Source organism: Sciurus carolinensis, chromosome 9, assembly GCF_902686445.1.
Source record: "Sciurus carolinensis chromosome 9, mSciCar1.2, whole genome shotgun sequence".
Taxonomy (NCBI): domain Eukaryota; kingdom Metazoa; phylum Chordata; class Mammalia; order Rodentia; family Sciuridae; genus Sciurus; species Sciurus carolinensis.
Genome location: NC_062221.1, coordinates 127,259,095 through 127,282,316, shown reverse-complemented (window position 1 = coordinate 127,282,316; position 23,222 = coordinate 127,259,095). Strand labels below are relative to the sequence as shown.

At 39.0% G+C, this 23,222-nt stretch overlaps 1 protein-coding gene across 8 annotated transcripts in view; it reads left to right on the top strand.

Annotated features, from left to right (window-relative positions):
• Window positions 1-23,222, top strand: part of Grik1 (glutamate ionotropic receptor kainate type subunit 1) — a 385,032-nt gene that overhangs the window by 228,179 nt on the left and 133,631 nt on the right. For all 8 annotated transcript variants that reach the window (XM_047563995.1, XM_047563998.1, XM_047563991.1 and 5 more), the window contains exons 2-3: window positions 15,240-15,407; window positions 18,706-18,963. In XM_047563995.1, coding sequence (XP_047419951.1) covers window positions 15,240-15,407; window positions 18,706-18,963 — 426 coding nt within the window. The remainder of the gene's footprint in view (window positions 1-15,239; window positions 15,408-18,705; window positions 18,964-23,222) is intronic.

The following is a 23,222-nucleotide window of genomic DNA, read 5'->3' as shown; positions in this document are numbered from 1 at the left end:
GCTAAGGGTTTATCAATTTTATTTATTTTTTTAGAGAACCAACTTTTATTTTGTCAATTTTTTGAATTTTTCTTTTGGTTCAATTTCATTATTTCAGTCTGATTTTAATTATTTCCTGTCTTCTAATATTTTTGGTATTGATTTGTTCTTCCTTTATCTAGGGCTTTGATGTAATGTTAGGCCATTTATTTGTTGGCTTTTTATTCTTTTAATGAATGAGCTCAATGCAAAGACCTTTCCTGTTAGCACTGCCTTCATAGTGTCCCTGAGATTTTGATATGTTGTATAAGTGTTCTCATTTACCTCTAAGAATTTTTTATCTCCACCCTGATGTCTTTTGTTATCCGTTCATCATTCAATGGCATATTATTTAGTTTACAGGTGTTGGGGTAGTTCCTATTTTTTATTTCATCATTGATTTCTAATTTCATTCCATTATTATCTGATAGAATGCAGGGTAGTATCTATACTTTTTTGTATTTTCTAAGAATTGCTTTATGGCATAAGATATGACCTATTTTAGAGAAGGACCCGCGTGCTACTGAGAAGAAAGTGTATTCGCTCATTGATAGATGAGATATTCTAAATATATTGGTTAAGTCTAAATTATTAATTGTATTGTTGAGTTATGTAGTTTCTTTGTTTAGTTTTTGTTTGAAAACTCAATCCAGTGGTGAGAAAGGTGTGTTAGAGTCACCCAGGGTTATTGTGTTGTGTCTATTTGATTCTTAAAATAGTGAAGGGTTTGTTTGGTGGTTGTTGATGTTCCATTGTTTGTGGCATAAATATTTACAATTGTTATGTCTTGTTGAAGTATGTTTCCCTGAAGCAGTATGAAATGTCCTTCTTTATCCCTTCTGACTAACTTTCACTTGAAGTCCACTTTATCTGATAGGAGGATGGAAACACCTGCTTGCTTACACAGTCCATGTGAGTGATATGTTTTTTACCATCCTTTCACCTTCAGTCTGTGAATGTATTTTCCTATGAGATGAGTAAGCTTTGAAGACAGCATATTGTTGGGTCTCTTTTTACCAGTCTCTGTCCTTTGATTGATGAGTTTTGGCCATTAACATTCAGGGTTATTGTTGAGGTATGATTTGTATTCCTGGTCATTTTGGTTTATTTTTGGTTTTTAACTTGACTTGGTTTCTCCTTTGATTGACTTTTTCTTTAATGTAGTTCTTCCCTTTGCTGATTTTTATTGTTGTGTTTCATTTCCTCCTCATGGAATATTTGGCTGAGAATGTTCCGTAGTGCAGAATTTCTAGTTGTAAATTCTTTTAACTTTTGTTTATCATGAAAAGTTTTTATTTTATCATCAAATCTGATGCTTAATTTTGCTGGATATAAGATTCTTGACTGGCATACATTTTCTTTCAGAGCTTTGTATATGTTGGTCCAGAACCTCCTAGCTTTGAGGATCTGGGTTGAGAAATCTGCTAAGATCCAAACTGGTTTCCCCCTGTACATAATCTGATACTTTTCTCTTGCAGTCTTTAAGATTCTATCTTTATTTCATATGTTAGGCATTTTCATTATAATGTGACTTGGTGTGGATCTGTTGTAATATTGTACATTTGGTGTCCTACAAGTGTCTTGTATTTTATTTTATATTTCATTATTCAGGTTTGGAAATTTTTCTAATATTATTTCATTGAATAGGTTGTTCATTCCTTTGGTTTGTATCTCTATGTCTTCCTCTAGTCCAGTAAATCTTAAATTTGGTCTTTTCATGTTATCCCATAATTCTTTGATGTTCTGTTCATGATTTCTTACCATCTTCACTGCATGGTAAACTTTATTTTCAAGATTAAATATTTTGTCTTCCTTGTCTGAAGTTCTATCTTCCAAGTGATCCAGTCTGTTGGTGATGTTTTCTATTGAATTTTTAATTCGGTTTATTTTTTTCCTTCATTTCAAGGATTTCTATTTGTTTGGGTTTTTTTTTTTTCAGAATCTCTAAACTTTATATAAGTAATCTTTTGCTATGTGCATTTACTATCTTATCTCTTTATTGCAGTGATCTTTTGCTGCCTGCATTTTCTCTCTTAGACCATCTTTTACTTTTCAAATCATTTTAACTGTTTACATTCTGAACTCCTTCTCTGACATTTCTTCTACTGTGCTATCAATGGATTCTATTATTGTAACATCTTGGTTTGTTTGGGGTGCTTTCTGCCCTTGTTTTTTCATGTTGTTCATGTGTCTTTCCCTCTAGCAGTGAAGATCTGAGTTATTACACTTTCTACTCTAAAAACGTATAGTGTCCCTGTGGGGTCACCTTTAAGGGGGAGATCAATATTAATAGTACCCAACGCAAACAATATGCAGCCTTAAACCAAATATCTCCCATTAAGGCATTTACAGTTTTATCATGATAGAAAGGGTGTGTTCAGTTATTCTCTACAATATAAATAATAGGTGTGCAAAAGTGGTGGACAAAGAGAGAACCAGGGAGTATAGGATGTGGTGTTCATGAGGTAGTAGATGAGAATCATAGCAAAGAGTGAAAGAGGAATCAAAAGAAGTTGACTCTTAGCAGGAGAAAGAGATTCCAGGAAACAGACAAGTAAGAAGAAACTATAGGGAGTAAAAAATAATAAATAAATAAAATGAAGAAGAAAGACGAAAAAGAAAATATTTAAAAATAAAAGAATTTACTGCACCACTGTAATATACTATTCAGACATCCCAGTCCTTAGTATCCCAATGCATGAAAAATTCTTGATTTCCAAAATGCTGGGGATGTGAGGGTGGGAAAAGAAAGAAAAAAAAACTTGAAGGAAAGTTGAACAATTGTTTCTGTTTGAGATCAATATCTTCTCTGCTTCCCTTCTCATCTAATAGGTGGGGTTGTCTGGAGTTTTCTGATATCTCCACCCTCAGGTTGGTGAAGGATACTATGGTAGGAGGGTTAATCTTGGAAGCAGAACTCCTGGAAGCAGGGTATAGCAATTGTTGGTCCCTGTTGGAAAACTGCACCCCCCGGAATCTCTGTTGGGAGTTCATTCATGTGATGCAGGAGACTGATGTTAGCCCCTTACATCACCTGTGAACCCCACAAGTCCTGGTCTCTGATTAGTCTTATACAGTACCTCTCCCTTCCCTGCCCTCTCAACTTCCCAGTTAGGAAACTCTCTCTCTCTGGAGGTCCTGAAGGCTGAGCACAGGGACCTGTGTGCCTGTCATGGAGAGGTGTTCTGCGTTGGGCAGATCAGGACCAGGTATTGAGCTGTGGGTTGGCCACAAAGCTTCAGGTGCTGGGTTGGGTTGGTGGCTGGGGTGTGGGATTGGGAGACTAGGGATTGAGGAGTCAGAGATCCCTGTTGTTTGCCAAACTGTTGGGACCCAGTGATCAGTGGATACGGACTGGGGAGGGAGTCGGGAATCTGGCTGGTATAGGGTCCCAGCAAGTTGTGCCCAACTTGACCCTGGGAACCTAGTGAGTATCAGGCTGGTTGGCTTGGCGAACTGAGATCAAGATTCCCTCATACCCTCTTCCAACCTCACGACCCCATGAAAGATTCTCTCCTGCCTCTGCAGAAAGATGGTGGCTATTAGCACATCTAGCAGGGAGATCTCAGGTATAACCAAGCCTGCAGGGATGTTGGTGATAGTCTTACAAGTTCTATTTGTTGTCCCTAGATGGAAGCAACTGCATCACTAGTTGATGGTGGTGGCACTGGAAAACCTGCATGTATCTTGGTTTTGGGCTTCCAGGTCCGAGTCAGTGTCCCAAGATGGAAGCTGCCCCAACTAAAGATGGCAATGGTGGCAGCAGATGTAACCCAAGATGGCAGCAGAGGTGTCCCAAGATGGAGATGGCTGCTTTCAGAGATGGGGCAGTAAGGGAAGTCCATGCAGTGGTGTTTGGGTGACCAGTTCTGAGATGCGGTGCGGTGCTGTGGTGGGCAGCTGACTCCAGGCCCTCTCCAATGTCTCAAGGTGGAAGCTACCATGTCAAGAGGGCTATGTCAGTGGCTGCAGTGTCCCACAATGGTAGTGGTTGGGAAGCCCCACTTTGGTAGATGGAGCCCTTGGTGCGGGAGGGGCACACAGTGGTGGGGTTGTATATTATTTTCTAGTGTGTATTTCCAAGGGGAGTGACCCTCAGCAGTGCTTCCCAAACATGTTTGGTCACTAGACTCCCATTTCATGCACATGCATTGGTGAATGCTGCTCGGCTGGAACTGTGAGTTTCCATTTGTTCCAGAATCAGAAGTCAGTCCTTGTGTTTAACAGCAATATTTCCTTCTCAGCAAGAAGAAGATTCAGCTTGAGGAATAGCAGAAGCAGAGGAGAAGCAAATTGCAAAATTGGGATGAAACACATAAACGTAGTTTCCTTGGACTACGACAGGCTGTGAACTTGGCATCCCGTTCATTTCATTAATAAGCAGATAAATGGAATCGTGAGCGTAAATATGTGTCGTTTAAATAAGATGTTAACAGCTGAAAATGTAACTGCTCTCAAGAGTCATTAAAGCAATCTCAGAATTTCATAAGAGTAAAAAGTTTGGCATGAATTCTTTGGCAATATTCCTGGTTCTTGCCAGAAATCTGCTAGAATAGGAGATGAGCCATTCCTCCAAGATATGAAGGCACTGGCAGACTGATGAAAGTGAGCATTTGGAGAGGCTCAGAGCTTTAAAAGTGCTTGGGGACAATGAGCCATAATGGTTGGGAGGAAGAAAGCAATCACTGCTAACAGGCAGGAATGGGGAAGGCCAGGCAGTCTCACTGTACACTTCAACAGCCAACCTTCTTCTCTCCCACCTCTTGTGCAAGCTTCCTTATCTTGGCAGAACAAACTGCTTTAGGGAGCACAGTACTAAGGTACATGGAAGAGAATCAATTTGACTGCATGATCATTCACTGGCGACAAAAAACATGCTGTGTCCAATCCTGCATTAATCCCTGGCAGAGGGCAAATTTCAATCAGCTCTGTCCCTACCCTCAAGAAACAGACAGGTTCTGGGCTTAAGATAATTTTTGATTGACACATAATATTTGTACATATTAATGAGGTACAATGCGATTTTTGATTCATGTATCTATTGGGTAGTGGTATGCTCAAAATAGTTCTTATAATTATCAGCTTAAACTAGTACCATTTCTTTATGGCAAGTACATTCAAGATTCTTTCATCTATTTTGAGATGTATAATGCATTATTGTTGATTAGATCCCCCGCTATGCCACAGAACACCAGAATTCATTTTTCCTGTCTAACCATAACACTGTACCCATTGGCCTGCCTCTCCCCAACCTCCCTTGCCCCTACTCTCCCTAGACTATGATAACCATTTCTGCACTCTCAACTTCTCTATGAGATCAACTTTCAACATGCCATTTATAAGTGAGATCATGTGATGTCATCTTTTTGTGCCTGACTTATTTCATTTAATGTGATGTTCTCCAGGTGCATTCATGTTGCCAAAAATAATAGCATTTTGTGTTTTCTATGGCTGAATAGTATTCTATTATGTATATAATACCACATTTTTAATGCACTTATCCAATGAGAGACATTTAGGCTAAATCCTTATCCTGGCTATTGTGAAAAATGTTGCAATAAACATGGGAATACAGGTGTCTATTCAACATGTTGACATCATTTCCTACCAGTGTGATAGCAGGATCATATGGTGGTTTGTTTTTTGTTTCTTGAGGAGTGTCCCATACTGTTTTCCATAATGGCTATTTCCCCCTCATATTCAGTATATATATATTTTTTATCCAAAGACAAGAGTTTACCTCTGGCTAGAGGAATCAGAAAGAATCCCACATAACAGGAGATGAAGTATTGGTTTCTTGATTTGTTGATGCAAGATCTGATTGCTGTACATAGCTTCCTTTTCAGCAATCTACCACTAGTAATGCAATCTGTCCCAGTGGAATGAAAACTCTTCCGAAGACAAGAACCAAGTATCTTTCATCTTTGCATCTTCTATTGCTGCTAACGTAGCATTAGACATTAACAGATGTCCAATGTTTCATGAATTAAAGTGAATATCGGATAATACTAAAATAAGAGTAATTTTGGCTTTGGATAGTTGTTTTTGTTTTTTATTTGCAATAAAAATTTGAGAAAGATTTCTAGTGGTATCTACTGAATGATCCATAACCCATAAACTTTACCTTACTGGCTACTCTCTGAGGCCTGTCAGTGATTCTTGCTCTGCATTCATCAGATCTCTTTGAAGGTATAAAAGAGAGAGGTTGATGTTGTTGCCATCTAGGTGTGACAGCAACCTCACTTTCCTTCTTCAAAGGGCAATAGTACATGAAGGTACTTGCAGCAGGTGTGGTCCTAGTCAGTGAAGTTATCTTTGTCCTTACCCACAGATCTGCCCTTACTCAGGACTTACTGAAAGGCAGAAATCTCCTTGTCTATTTGTTTTCCATTAGGTCAGGGAACACCTGCTTCACATCCAAATTCATCTAGCATGAGATCTTTAACAAGGCTGCTAGTTTCCAAAAGTAAAGCAGGAAGTGGGAAGCTGATTGAGGAAGAGAGTATTGATCTAAGATAATCTTAGAAATTAAATGTGTAACCTTGAAATTAAAGGTGCAGTAAATACAAGCCTAGAGTAAATTGCTTATGATGTAATAAACTAGAATTATGGACATGGCAATAAAGGGAGGCAATATAATAGTGTATATTTAAAGAGCAGCTATCAGCAAAGGAATAGATCAAATTACCATCTTGTTTCCTGTTGATAGCTTCTGGAAAGGCTATTATTCTACATGAATGCAAATCAGGAGTCAAGACTACTGAATCTTTCCATTTTTTGATTGTTAGCTAATGGTTCACCATTTCTTCCTGGGGACCTCACAATTTGCCATAGTGGGCGCACAGCAGCTAAAGGAGAGAACAAGGTTTATTAAAATATATATGTATATATATATATGTATATCAATATATATTCTAATATATTAGAATATATATATATGTGTATACATATATATGTATGTGTGTGTGTATATATATATATTAGTATTCTGACCCACCCTGTCAGACTCAGAATAAGGTATAAAAATATCATAAGCAAAAAATACCAATATATTACATGATAGTTAAGGGCTGTATTTGCAGAATCTAGTTTGAGAGCTAGAAATTGCTATTAGAAGTACTGAATAAAATAAGATTTTGCGAAGAGGAAAGAAATAGAATAACTAAAACCAGCAAATATTGAGAGAGAATGGTTGAGAGGTAAAAGGTAGAGTTAGTTAAATACAAGTTCGAGTGTTCAAGGCATACTATGGTGACTATAGTTAATAATTCATTGTATATTTCAAAATAGAGGAGAAGATTTTGAATATTCTCACCACAAAGGAATGACAAATGGCAGAGGTGTTGGTGATGGGCACACTAATTACCCTGATTTGATTCCTACAGATATATAGACACACACACACACACACACACACACACACACACACATCTCAAAATATTACAGTGTATTCCAGAAATATGTACAATTATTATATATCCAATAAAAATAGAATTAAAGTTACAAAAGCAGTCGATATTGAAACTTTCTGAAGTCAATTTGGATAATATATTAGTTTTTGCTGCCATAACAAATTACCACAAACTTGGTTGCTTAAAACAACATAAATTTATTCTCTTGTGTTTCTAAGGGTCAGAAGTCCCAAATCAGGACACAGGTAGGGTCCCCCCTCTTCCCACTGCTGCAAAGGAATTTCAGTTCCCTGCCTCTTCCAGCTTTTGGCAAATGCTGGCATTCTTTGCCTATGGCTGCCTCCCTCTGTCCCGACCCGCAGGACATCAACGAGGATGGTGAACCTAAGAGAGAAGGAATGAAAGGGACAAGAGACACAGGGAGTGACAGCAAGACAGGATTCTGATCAAGCTGCAAATTTTATTGTTCACACGGGTATTTATGCTGAGGGAATGAGGGGTATGACGAGGTGCAGGTTGGTTGGCTGCATTCTTCTACTGGGCTCCTGATAGGGTGCAAGTTCGCGCGGGCGGGAAGGTGAAGTCCCGGAAGAGAAGTAGGGACGGCGCCATAAGTGCCATATTGTCAGAATTATTAGCCAGGAGTGGGGAGGGGTGCTGCTGCTTATTGTAAAGGTCAGAATGTTCTCAGAATGAGAACTTCTTCTTGGTCCCTGACATCCCTCCAATCTGTGTCCTCATCGGTCAATAGCAACTTCAGGACCACAGCTCATGTCATCCTTGACACTTCTCACACATGGTTGTCAGCAAATCCTGCAGGGTTTGCCTTCAGATTTTACCTAGAATTCAATCATGTTTTGCCATACCCCAACATCACTACTCCATCCTCTTTCACCTGCATCACTGAATAACCTCTTATTGCAATAATCCATTGTTAACAATGGTGTAATAATGTGATATTGCAACAGGTTCAAGGGCAAATCTCCCTACCACTTGTTCTTGCTCCGCTCTTTCTTTCAGTTCATTCTTTTTCTTTTCAGTTTTCTCCTTTTTTTCCCCCTAGTATGGGGATGGAAAAAACATGGGGGCTCTCTGGCTTCTCTATTTGTCCAGCCTTTTTTATTTTATTTTGAGAAAGTCTCTTGCTTAGTTGCACAGGTTGAGCTTGATCTTGCAGTCCTCCTGTCTCAGCCTCCCAAGTAGCTGGGATTATAGGTGTGCACAACCATGTGCAACTTCAGTTCTTTCTTAATAGAGAAGCCAGGATGATTCTCTTGAAATACATCACTTTACTGCCCTGCTCAAAGCACACCACTGGCTTCCCATGTCACTCAGAATAAAACCCACAGCCTATTATTGTTCCTGTTTGTGATCAGTTCCCCTTCTAGAATGAAAGCTCCAAAAGTCAGATTTTTGTCTCTTTTGGTAACTGATATATTCTCAGTGTCTAAAACAGTACCTAGTTTGTAGTAGGCAAGGCATTTATAAATAAATGTAAGAATGAGTCATTGAGTGAATGTATGAGGTCATCAATTGAATTATGGACATCATATATGTAACCAAAAATCAAAGCAAAAACAAAAATGTGGAGTGTAATCTTACACTTCTACACTGGTATTGTTGAAATATGTTCACCATGACATGGAAAGTTGAGTAAGAACAATATTTCATTTACAGGAACAAGGTTGAATATTAATTTCTGTTTTTTCTCATCATGAAATAAGGTGAATTCCCTGGCACAATGGAACTTTATTCCCTTTTTTTAAAGTGGTGGGGGGAGGGAAGTAATTTTTATACTTCCTGCACACCTTCCAGCAGAGGTGCCATCTAGAGGGAGCTGAGATGGAAATGAGAGGCAAGAGTGGAAATGTTATTGTGCCCATAGGAAGGGCCTCAATTTCTACCATGTTACACTTTTTCTGCTTCCTGGAAACAGGGGTTGGAAAGCAGGTTAAGAAACAGGCTATCCACTCACCTTGGAACCTAAAATTATTAATAGAACCTTGAGCCAGTCTGGGTCCTTTCACATAGAGCTGGCTGGGCCCCACCTCCTGGCATTATGATTCTATTTTCATGACATAGGAGTTAGAAAATGTTTGGAAACCCTTTGGAAACCATTTGCTACAATTTGGATACTGTGTGTCCCCTCCAAGTTCCCTGTGATTTCCTGGATGGTCCTATGGGGAGGCAGAGCCTATGGGAGGTTCTTGGGTCATCTCATTATGCCCTTAAAGGGAACTGAGTGACCCTCACCCTCCTGCCTTCCCCTTTGCTTTCTGCTCATGTTTGCTGCTCACCCCAGGCCCAAAGATATAGGGCCAATCCATCATGGATAGGAATCTCCCAAATAACCAAAATACACATTTTTCTCATTAAAAATTCTCTCAGGTATTTCATTACAGTGTTGGAAAGCTGATAAATCTGCCATTGTTTTGGGCTGAACTTACTCATAAAAAGTATAGCCTTCCAGTCCTAGCCTTCTCTGAGTGCTGCCCTTTGCCTACAATGACCATGTCATTAACTCAATAGTTGAACACGTGATTGGGCAAAATTCTCTTCTATAAGTCTAGATGGATGTATGTGGTGCAAACCACAAGCGCTCGCTGACCTCCCTTCATCCCATTCATCAGGACCTCTGAAGGCGACCTATTCCTCATGCATACGTCATCCTATCCTCTGCCTACGTCTGAGTGGTCTCAAAACATAACTGCCCATGTTCTAGCTTCCTTGATGAAGGAGTCTACCCAACAGAGACAGAAACACTGCCATGGTAATGGAACTCTGCTACCTAAATTATTTCTTGTGAGCTCCTCTCTATTCATCTTAAATTATCATGTGATAAATACAGAATCTTGTTAGGAGAGAGCGTTACTTACATAGATGTGATTTCCATTAAAATTGTCCATGTTTCAATTTTAAAGCCTTCTGGGTAAAAAGAGAAAATGACTGTATTCGTTTCCTAGAGCTGTCATAACAAAATGTCAGGAAGTGAGTGACTTAAACGACAGTTTATTTTCTCATAGTTCTGGAGGCCTGGTTTCTCCTGAAACCTCCTCCTGGGCTTGGAGACAGACACCTGGACCCACCCTCATGTGGACTTTCCTCTGCTCATGCTGCAAGTCTGTCTGTGCATCCAAATTTCCTTTTCTTATAAGGACAGAATGGATCAGGGTTCACCTTACCTGGAGATTCACTTTAATCTAATTACTTTTTTGAAACCTATCTGCAAATGCAGCCACACTCTGAAGTACCAGGGTTAGTATTAGGGCTTCAACAAATGAATTTGGAGGAACATAATTCTGTCCATAATGATGACATACAAAAAAGTTTTCCAGAATCAAAACTACTCCAAAATATGGGCACACTCCTTATTTTTCATTCCTTCGATGAATAACCATGTGGTGCCTTTGCTGAAGTAAGGGAACACCGAGTACAAGGAAAAGAACCTTTTAGCATTAGCCTTATTTGTTCCAACACCTATGCTTCCCAGCAAAGGACAACAGGAAAAATCAAGATAAGAAAACCACAAGCCTTCTAAAATGAAGCCTAAATACATATATTTATTAAGAACATAAAAATGTTCACTTTTCAGAACTCATTTATTTTGGTACTTACAAAAAATAACCATGTTTACCCTTCCTTACCATTTTAAATTGCACAAATATTCACATGAAAGTCTGAGCATGACTAAAAAAGTCAATCTTTTCTATTTTTTAACCCTTAGCTTGGACAAATCATCCTGAGAAGTCAGGCCACAAATGGTTTGCGGGGAAGGGTAGGGAAAGAGGCTGGGGTACATGTTAATGATGCCCTTAGACCCTTGGCATGCTTATTGTGATGAGGCAGAGGTTACCTTGATTCCCCAAGGGACTGGGGTGTGATCAGTACTCCCTCAAACCTGGCCCACATCACAGAGAAGACCTTTTGCCTTTTTAGTCACAAACATACTTTGTACGGCTCAGGTTCACAGGAGGTGCAGGTGATGGAAGAGTGTGGGAATCCAGCCTGCAGGTTCTGATGCTTCTCCTGCCTGCCACAGCCACGTTCCACTTCTCAAGAACTGCAGCAGAAAGGAAAGACTTCCTCTTCACCCTGAGCTCTCAGAGTTTGCCCTCTTTTCCTCACCCCCTGACCTGGTTTGGGAAATTGAAAAACATAAGGCTGCTTTCCCTCTCTCCCTTGAGCCTAAGCTAGTTTCTTCGTTTCATTTTTCCTAATCCTTCAGTGGCCTATTAAATTTTAGAAGTAGAAGTGGTGCTCAGTTCGTCCAAATGTGGGAAAGTAAACGAGACGGAAGAGCATTGACCTTAAAGAAAAAGGGTAGAATGAGGGAATCAGGCAGGTGCAAGAGCCGAGGAGGAAGAGGAACTGAGAATTAGGTAGGGATTCCTCTCCTTAACCAACCATACCTGGGCTCCCAAATGGCTGGGGCCAGAAATTCACTATCTACAGACCCCACCAAAGGCTTAAAATATCTCATCACCTTGCTGTGTGCCTTGCCACATGCCTGTAATCCAGAGGCTTGGGAGGCTGAGGCAGGAGGATTGCAAGTTCAAAGCCAGCCTCAGTAAAAGCAAGGGACTAAACAACTCAGTGAGATCCTATCTCTAAATAAAATACAAATAAGGTTGGGATGTGGCTCAGTGGTCAAGTTGCCCCTGAATTCAATCCCCAGTACACAAACCCCCACAAAAATATCTCATCAGTAGCCCACACCCATCTTAGAAATACAGAAAGAGAGAGGAAGGAAGGAAGGAAGAAGGAAGGAAGGAAGGAGGAAGGAAGGAAGGAAGGAAGGAAGGAGGGAGGGAGGGAAGGAAGGAGGAGTGGTGAGAAGGATGATGGGAGGGAGGAGGAAAGGGAGGGAGGACCTGGAAGTGTCCCTAGGTGTGTGTCCCTCTCTATTCCTCTTATCAAGCATCTGCGTCTTAAATCTGAAGCCATGGGAAGGTGGAGGAGAGAGGAAGCGTCTGATCCTTAAAAACAGTCTGTCCCCCTGTGAGGTATTAGTCTGGCTCCTATTAATAACGTTCCCCTGTTTTCATCAGATTTCACTCTCTGGGTACTTTTCCAGCACTCTGTATACCCCACATCACTGTAGGTTTTTGGTATTTATCAGATGCCCTTTCTACAAGAAAAGGATCTAATGAGACAACATGTAATTCTCATTTAGCAAAGGAATAAAAGAAATTGCTCTCAAAATGACAAAACCGAGTCCACCTACAGACCACCTAAACACATGTCACAACACGTAATTCTCTTAAACCCAGAAACACTCAGATGTGTGGGAAAGAAAACTGTATCCCAAAGGGATAACTCTAAGGGAGCAGGAGGAGGCTCCACAATTGGTGCCAAGCTCCTTTTTCTCCTCATTATCCATTTGTGATAATACCAGCCTCTCCCTGGGGAGCAGCTGAATTTTCAGAGGACCTTGTCTTATATCACCTGCTGCACAGACAAGGGACGCAAGGCAGCAGCTTCAGCCCAGGTTGGAGATGAACCATAGAAAGAGCTTGATGAAGTAGGTTACGCTCACTGGTTGGACAATCAGACATCTGAATTTGTCACAGATTGACAAACTTGAATAAACTGGATAAAAATGTGTAAACTCCCTGTTCACTTTTTAGAAAGAAAGGAAAATCACCTTCTTCTTGAGTTTTATAAAGTTTAAATGAAATAGACATAAAGAGCTCTTTTACAGTGACTGTCAACTCAAGACTTAAAGGTCCTTCTGGAAGGGGACTCAGGTAAACCAATGTCCAAGATTCGGAACTTATGTTTCCTGTTCAAGTGTTTGCTCCTACCTTCCTACTTACCTACCTACCTACCCTACACAGATTAATGGTACTCACATTTCAGCCTGTGATTGACTTTTTCCCTAAATAGTTACAGCACTAATGTCTTAAGATGACTCAGTTCCCACAGGGATAGTGATTCTGAATTAGACACACTGTATCTCTGCATGAGTGCTCACTGGGTCTGGGAGAGATAATGAGTAAATGAATAATTGCTAATAATGGCTATGGAGGACCTAATACCAAGGAGCTACTTTGTGGGTCAGCTTGACAAGTGTGGGTGAACTCACCTTACAGTCATATCCCTTTGGTGACCAAGTGTCTATTGTCTGAATTTTATCACCTTCCTCTCAAACATTCACCAACAGTTCTGAAAGGAACTGGAAATCCAGGTTCAAATCCCTGTTTATAATTACCTGGCAAAAGAAAACCACAAAGTCACTGAAAAAGCAAATTTATTCCTAACACTAATTTCTGAATAAATGTTCCATGCAGGTCTTTAAGTGAAGTTTAAAATGATCACCCAACACCATCACACAGTTTTCAATTATGGTTTCTCTGAGAACAAGGAAATAATCTATATGTGAGTGATTCCTAACATCGGTCTATAAATGCCAGAAATATTTCCAAAAGGAACTAAATTTGTTCTGTATAAACCTTCTTAGCTTCAGTCTGATGCTGTAGTAGCTATTTAAGAGAGAATGTTAGTTAATCAGAAAAGTTATAGATATGCATTTATTTACTATTTTTTCAAAGTAGGATCCAAGTAATTAGTTTTAATTAGAGTCTGCCAATTAGAGTTCTCTAAGAAAGAATGTACATAAATCATACTCGTGATTTGTAATATTCATTTCAGATTTTTTGTACATTTTTTTTCTTGAGTCCGAATAGAACTTAAAGCATTTACAAATCAATCTAGTATAGGCAAGTTTAGGAAAAACGTACAGCTGACTTTGGTAAGGAATTACAGAATGGCAAGAGCAGCTAAACAGCATCCTGTGAGTCTCAAGTCTTTAGAATTCCACAGGCACCCATTAAATATGCATTTTCAAAGGAAATGGGTTTGGATCAATCAAGGTATAAATTAAGTGGAGGTCATTTAAGAGGACTTCTATCAAATGTTCCTTGTCTATCAATAATCCCAGAACAGCACTTAAAGCACAGTAAGAATGCACCATTACCAATACTTACATTATCTCTATCCAACATCAAAGTCTCAAACAGTTTAAGTCAGAGCTGAATTCTCTGATGAGGCTTGAAGCACTAACATTTCATATTGTTGCTTCTAGTGAGATCCTCATGTTTAAGATATCTGAGCTCAGTGAAGGAACATATTTCTTCAGAGATAGTATACACATTTGCTTTGGGGAACAACCAAACAAAATTTTAAAAAAAAAGAAAAGAAAGAAATGAAAAGAAAAAAACAGTTCTTTGAATCTGCCCATATACTTCAGAAAGTACTAGAAGACAGTGCAGGAATAAATGGCTCAGAATTCTGAGCCATCGAGTGTAGAAATGATGCTTTCATTCGAAAAAGTATGTGTGTCCCACTTTGAACCCACTCATCTCTCTGCATGATCTCTTTGGAGTCTACAATGCCTGCTTCTGAACAGAAAGAACATCATTGTAAGGAGGGGTGGTCCTACCAGGATAGAGTTCAAATTGTCTTCAGCTCAAGGATCAATGCTATTCTTGTCCAAACAATGGAAAATTGCTCTTGGCTTTATTATCAGTTACACTTTCATGCTACAGAATATCTGGAATACATTCACTGTCTGATAGGTATTATACATTTCACCATTTGATTTAAACCTTAAGGATCATATGCCATTAGACCTATTTGTCTGCCTGTGACACATGCTCATAAACTTAGTATTAGCCCTGGATTTGGGGTCTGCTCAGACCTCTTATCACGTTGGATCTTTCATTTGTAGTTACCATTTGTCTTCTTAAAAAAAAGTTATGGATGAATCATGTGACTAATGCTTCTCGTGCATCTCTTTTGCTTTTGCAGGAGGGATTTTTGAAACTGTGGAAAATGAACCTGTTAATGTGGAAGAACTAGCTTTCAAGTTTGCAGTCACCAGCATTAACAGAAACCGAACCCTGATGCCGAACACCACATTAACCTATGACATCCAGAGAATTAATCTTTTTGATAGTTTCGAAGCTTCACGGAGAGGTAACTATTTTCCCACTTTTAAAAGCTTCTTTGGGTGATTCATCTGCTCCATGGGTCACCTTTTTGCAACCTGCCCTTTTTCAAAACAGGCATCTTAGTGCAAATGGGTCGGAGGAAATCTCAGGCCTGGGTGTCACTGATCAATGCAATCTGGGCTAACCTAATGGATGCTGCCTCACCCTGTTTTTTGGGCCTTTCTGATTAGCTTACCCTTCAGTGCCCTCCACTCTATGATTAACTGGTTCAGCTGTGAATGGAAAATGTCAAGCTTGATCTGTTTTTCCTTCCTGAAGCTGAGATACCACCATGAAATTGTACAGTGCAGTCAAATAAAACTTTGCGGAAGGTCACATCCATGGAGTTGCGGAATTGCCCAGGACATATATAACTCACACCCTGAATTTTAACAGGTTGTAAGCTACAGGGTTTACCTAGCATCTTCACAACTCTTTGTTTTCTCCTTTCAACAAAATCTTACAAATACAAAGATTAAATCTGTGAGAACAATGTCAGTTTTTAATTTTCTTTTGCTTCTGAACAGAAGACAAGTGTCCAAGAAGTAATCCAATTTATAGACTACAAGCTTTCTCCCATGGAATGATTCATGTGGAACTGAGGGGTGGTTTTGATATCCTGCTGGCACTTCTAGGATGATTCTTTGAAGTAAGATCACATTTGATACACTTTACGTGTGGCCTCTAATGAGGACACTGTCTAGTCACCAGATAAAGGAGTTTGTATGGAAACAAAGGCTGCTGATCACCCCAGAACAGAAAGAGACTCTGACTCACAGAGGATGCCTCGCCCATTACAGACAAACAAATAAAACACAGTGAACTCCACATTCATGCTGATATCCAAGTTATTAAATACTGGTTGTTAAGTGAATTAACCTAGTGAGAACATAGGATGTGTTTGCTTAATGTACTCTTGCAAGAATTTTAGAAATTTATAAATTAACTATAAAACTTTTCTTTAGGAGTACAGATGAAAAATTTATAGTGCAATGATCTATGTCTATCTATGGCATGACCTTAGTACAAGAGTACTTTGTTTTACAAGATGGATGGAGTTAAAGATGTCATATCAGTCAGGTTTGTCTATGAACAAATAGTTTATACAGCACTTTGAAGTTTTCAAAGTCATCTTCATATGCATTATCTGTCTGGGTTAGATCTCTCTCTCTCTCTCTCTCTCTCTCTCTCTCTCTCTCTCTCACACACACACACACACACACACACAAACACACACACACACACACAGTTGAGCAAATTCCACAGAAAGTCAGTCAACCACATTTAGCATTGGTACTTCAACCAACATAAGAACTGAAAGATTTCTTGTGATATGAAGTACTTGCCATACTTGTAAATTAAACACCCCCAAACTTCTTAAAACTGGTAATTTGCTGGCAAACAAAATTCAAAGGGATTGATTTTCTGTCAAGTAATAATAACATCCCAGACCTACATATTATCAGAAATCTCAATCCATTGCATATGCTGGGTCAAACAGCAGTTACCAAACTCTTGCGCTCTAATTTTTTTCTGGTTAACTAATGAAAATACATCCATAAATAAGCTTCTATGGACAAGGACAATTTACACCTACAGCACTAAATGCAGAAAACCATACATCTCCATAGGTCAAGTAGCAATTCAGTACCAAATAGCACAGTATCATAAAATTTTCCTTACAAATGACTATTGACATCTGAAGCCCCGTAGATATCTACGATATAGTTATAAGAATTATTCTTTCTAGATCAAGCAAGATAATTTTAGAGTCATACAAATTTTCTACTTATTTTTATTTATAAAATGAAATTTTTATAAAATATCATTAAATTATATTATAAAATATCAACACAATTGCACTTATGAATTAAGTTATTATTTAATTTTTATATTCAACTATTATAGCTTGTCAGTTCTAAATTACTTCAAAATAGAATTACAATATAAATTTGAAAATGCAGCTAAATTTACATGTAATGCCTGCCAGCATAAGATTAATAGGCTCTATTTACATGGTTGTAGAGGTTAAACTGCTCTAACCTTTCTGGAGGGAAATTTGGATAATATGTATCAAATACAAAAATGTCAAAACTCTGTAATTTATAACTGGTAACTCAACCCCTGGAAATCTACTCTAAGGAGGTATCCTAAGAAACAGAGAAAAATACAAGGTCTATAAAATTTCTTATAGTCAAAAATTTGGAGAAGCTTCAATGTTTAAGATGGTAAGAATGGTTAAAAAAAAGTGATTAAATGCTCATGGAATGGTATATTCTACAGATACTAAAAGTGTGCTTTGGAAGAATTTATAATTACCTGGGAAAGAAGCATGCTATTGTATTTGATGAAGAAAATAATGGATCGAACTGCTTTTACATAATGATCCCAATTGTCCAAAGTATAAGTAGGTATTATCCCAAGATGATGGACATCAACCTGCTGGTTTTCCATACATTTTAAATATTCTAAATTCTCTCAATTAGCATATATAATGAAAAATTACATTTATGTTATGAATACATATTTAAATACGGAATGTTTTCATTCTGTTAACATATATATTGGCTGATACTGATCTTGAGCTGGGTTCCCGAGTTCTTACATAGCTCTGCCACTAATAGTGGCCAAAACTCAGGCCATAAGCTATGAAGTAAGAGGGATGGACCCAACATCTCCTAAGATTACCTTTAAGTTATGCTATTCCATTGTTCTGTAATTAATTGGATATCAAGAATGGTATCACAAAGGAACAATCTTTTGTATAATCTCAATAACTGAGTTTTGGAAAGACAGAAGCTAAAGCACTTTGTAGTCACCCATGGGGCTTTATTTGAATTTTGTGACCACACTAAAACCTTCATTGTCACCCTGCCATATGACAGAACTTAATTCATACAACGTTCATTTGACAAATGGCTTGCTGGTTGGCTCCTGGAGGGCTCCCCGGTAACAGCCATATCAAGTGAGGGATTTAGACTCCATCTGATTAAAGGTAATGAAGCGAGACCCGTAACTCATTTTTATTTGCAGGGAGTTGGTCCTGTGATGTATTGCTAATTGGTTCTACATTTACATCCATCAGTATCTTATCATCTTAAGAAAATTGGAAGTTGGAAGGAGCACATTTTGTCAACATACAGATGGAGAGTCGTGGAGATTTTCCAGCGGTCAAGTTAAAAAGAAAAATCCTCAAAGGGAAATACAAAACTCACAGAACTCTCTCTTTTTCTCCCCTTTCCCGACCTTCCCTCTCCTTCCCTCCTGTCTTTGGACACCCTCAGCATGCGATCAGCTGGCTCTTGGTGTGGCTGCCCTCTTCGGCCCTTCCCACAGTTCCTCCGTCAGTGCTGTGCAGTCTATTTGCAACGCTCTCGAAGTTCCACACATACAGACCCGCTGGAAACACCCCTCAGTGGACAACAAAGATTTGTTTTACATCAACCTCTACCCAGATTACGCAGCTATCAGCAGGGCGGTCCTGGATCTGGTCCTTTATTACAACTGGAAAACAGTGACTGTGGTGTATGAAGACAGCACAGGTATGTCTTGTCTCACACAAGACCATACCTGGCCATGAGCAAAGAGAACCAAAGTTTCCTACGGGCATGAACTCCTCAGGTGGAGTGCATAAAAATGTCTGTATATAAAGCCAACTATGTATTCTGAAGTAATTTAGGAATGTCAGGTGTAGCTAGCTTGAATTTCTTTTGTTTGTTGATTCTTTCTGATGATTTTTTTCATCATCAAATTTAAGGGGATTCTTTTTAAAAAATATCACCCTACTGATATGTTATCATCCAATTATCTTATTCAAGATGTAATTTCATTTATGCAACTGGGGTCACAATTGAAGTGACCAGATACTAAGATTTGAACTTGATAAGTAGCTATGCAAATGTCTGGAAAAGTTTCTAAAGTAGGTTAGCAAACAAGAATTCAGGTATAGGTTATACCACTCAAGTGGATTGTTTACTGGGAAAGAGCCTATGAGCCAGTTGATGAGTCCTGGAACAAAGATTCCGTTCATACATCTAGTTGTTTTAGGATGCCGGATGGAAATATGGCCAGACAGCATCTGGCCCTCATCAGACACTTTTTCTCTGATCCCATATTTGCTGTTTTTTTTTTTTTTTTCCCTCCGTCCGCTTACATTTCAGGGTCTATCAGAGTTCAGACTCCCACTTGTTTCATTGACAGTCAGCCAATGACTCTCCTTTGCCCACATAATAAAATCTAAACCCCACTAATTCAAAGCTTTTCACCATTGAACCATTTTACTTATTTTTATTTTTATTGGTGCATATTAATTAAATGGATGATGGGTTTCATTGTGGTGAATAATAATTTGATCAATTTCATATCAAGCCAAGTTAGTCTTTATAAATCAAAGCACTAGTTTCCCTCCACAGCCTATATTCTCACACTAGCTGTGATGAGAAATCTTTCATTTCTCAAATACTCTCACATTCTCCCCAACTTCTACTTTCCAAGGCTGGCCCCTCACCATGAAGCCACTATGCACAACTTCAGTGCTGGTGGATCCCTCATTTTCCGTGACCACAATCAAATATTCACTCTTCCGTGAGGCTCTCTGGAAACACCAGAGAGTTCAACAGTGTTTTGGAAATAGAATCATTGTATCTCATATTCTATTTCAATGATCTATTACATATCTATGAGACTGGAAATTCCTGAAAATAGAAATGGTATCTTATCTATAATTATTATCTGCTACCAATCACATACCTGGCACACAGAAAAGAGTTTAGTAATTATTTACAGAAAAAATAACACTATTGACTGTCTGAATTTTTTTTCCTCCAAGAATTGAAATTAGCTCCTTTCTGTAATCTTCACATTGGGCAAAAAGACTAATAAAATTAGCAGTGAAAATTAGTAAGAGGAAGCACTTTCAGACTTTAATACTATTTCATTTTTCAATGCCCTTTTCAAAAAGCATTAGCACTTATTATCCCCCAGAGGATGAATAGTGAGCCTCCTCCATTTGGCATTAAACTCTGGTTCCATTTTATGCTGTCAGATAAAAGTGACTATTATGGTTGGAGACATGCATTTATGTATTTTCTTATGCCTCATCTCATTTTAGGAAGAAGTGAAGGTGGTAGGTGATTGGATATATAATTCATAAATATTATATTCAAAACAGCCCTATTGGGAGGGATGTGCCACAGGCAGTCATTTTTTTAGAGCTTCACCTGCTTGCTGTGAAGAAAGAAAACATATTATCAAATGAACTCTGCAGCATATTTAAAGAGCCTTCAGGTAGAATATTTTATGGTAAACACAAGTATAGTTAGATCTTCTGTGTGGCCTACCATTGTTAAGAGAGGATTTCATGAGCTAATAAGACCAAATTATTTCTCATTATGGTGAGCTCTCCATAGTATAATCTCTCACTATTTAACCATCTCCAGCAAAGCAAAACCACTCAAAAGGAAAACAAATCATTGAAATGTCTGTGTTTAATTTAAGAAAGAGTTCAAACAAATGGGTAGGCATGATAGATTTTAAATTGTATTTAGGCAAAATATCATTAGCAAGAGAACGACACAAAAGTTAATGTCCTAAGCACCCTCTGACTTCAGATGAACTACTCATAAGTAATGGCCACCTTGTGTAGCAGAAAAATAAAAAATCATTTCTATCATCTTTCACCAGAGACTGAAATGACTTTTTCATGTGGGTTAAGTTCGCCTGAGCTCAAGATGCCCAATAAATACTTGTTGAAATTAAAGTTCCAGAATGATTTTGGATGTCACCCATTAAGTTAGAGATGATTTATGTTAAAGTGATTTTGCCCACAACAACATTAAAAATGTAAATGAATAATCAATTGAGCTATTAATTTGGAACCCAGAGAGTAAACAGATCAACTGAGATCAATAAAAGCAGACATCTTGTGACTTTGAGTGGGTTTAATACTTCTTGACTCAGGGCTCTTGGTTGCAGTAATTAGCAAGTCATAAAAAAAAAAAAAAAAAAAGGAAACTAAGTAAACCTGAAGGAAAAGTTAGGACTTAGGTGTGCTCAGCACCCGCCCCCACAAAGAATTAAGTACCCATTAAAGAGCACTTTATTGGGATTTGCTTAGGAGTTTGTTAAATAGCCTGAAGCCAGCACAGATGTGGTGGGACCAAATGGCCCATTACTCCCATTGAAGTCATCAGGAGCAGCATGCATGTCTCTAAGGACAAAATTCAGTTCACTAAATACAGGCAGGCAGAATTCTGTCCTCTAGAAGTTAAATGCAGAAAGGCTCTAGAGAACTCTTAGGAGGAGTCAAGACCCATCTCGTCCCATCTCTTCTCTCTCTCTTCCCTGGATGTTGGCCCCATAACTCACCAACATGTTTCTGATTCTCACCATCAGAGGTGACCCTAGGCAAGGAGAAATTGCTGCCCACTGGACATCCCCTCTGCTTCATTAGAGCCCTGGTGGAAGCCTGGCTCCCATCCCTTCACACACATCCAAATGAGCTGAGAAGCAGAGCATCAAATGAGCTCGGAGCCCATTCAGCAGTTTCTGCTTTCTCAGGGCCAATCTCAGCAAAACATAGCCAGGGACATTGGTGTAGAACAGAGGTCAGTAAACTTTTCTCTGTGAAGAACCAGATAGTATACAGTTTAGGCTCTGTGGTCACATGGTCTTGGTCACAACTACTGTGCTCTACCAAGGTAGCCAGAAAACGGCCATAGAGAATATGCAAATGATTGACATAGTGTGGCAATAAACTTCATCTGCAAAATGAAGGACTCTAGTTCACTCCTTTAAAAAGAAAAAAAAAAAAAGAAAAAGTAAAAGAAAACTTAGCTAAAAGCTCAGATTTGTAATTTTGTAAAGGCCAGGGCTTAGCCACACATGTAAAGTAGGCTCAGTTTCCATTCACAGGTCTGCCTTCACACTGCTGAGTCCCCACACTCTTCCCCTCTCCATGAACTGTTCTTCCTGGCTTCTTCAACAATCTTGTGGTCTTTTGCCTCATTCTGCCAGGTGACATCCTGGTTCATTGACTGACAAATTTTCAGAGAGGTATTATAAGGGTGGAAGCGTGTGAAACTTTTCCTCATTCATCATTAAGGGTCATGATTGACAACCCTATAACAAAAAGCAAATTGCCAAAAGAAAAGCACAAAAAAATTAATTTAATCTGAGTTTAATCAAGAACCTTCAGAAATGAAAACCCAAAGACCCAGGGGAATCTTTTTTGTTTGTTTGTGTTTTGCAGTGCTGGGTTGAAACCCAGGGCCTTGCGCATGCTAGGCAAGTGCTCTACCACGCAGCTCTAGTTCCAGTCGATGAAACTGTAGATTTTTATGCTTATATTTGATGAAGAATGGATGGCTGAGTAGATATGTGATGGACAAAAGGAATAATTTAATGATCATAGTCTGATTGGGGAACTGAGCAAGGCCTCTGGAATGAGGATCTTCAAGGGAGAAGGGAGAGTGACCTTCAGAGGTTGTTCTGGCTTCCTCTGCGGGGAAGAAGTCCCAGTTTCCATGACTCCCCTTGGGGGAGAAAGAGAGTTGGTAGACAGAAGGGCAGGAGAAGATCAGAAGGGCCTTGCTTCTAGGCCCTTCCATTTTCCTTTACTTCAAAGTGCTTAGCACCCAAAGGCACATCCTTTGAGGTCTCATGCTCAGAGTCCCAACTCTGTTAATGGGTAATAATGACAGCACATCTCTTACTTTGGGATTTCAAAGTATTCTCTTACACTAGGTTAGGCAACCACCTGCACAACAGCAGAGAATTAGGTCCACCTTGCAAATGCTAATCC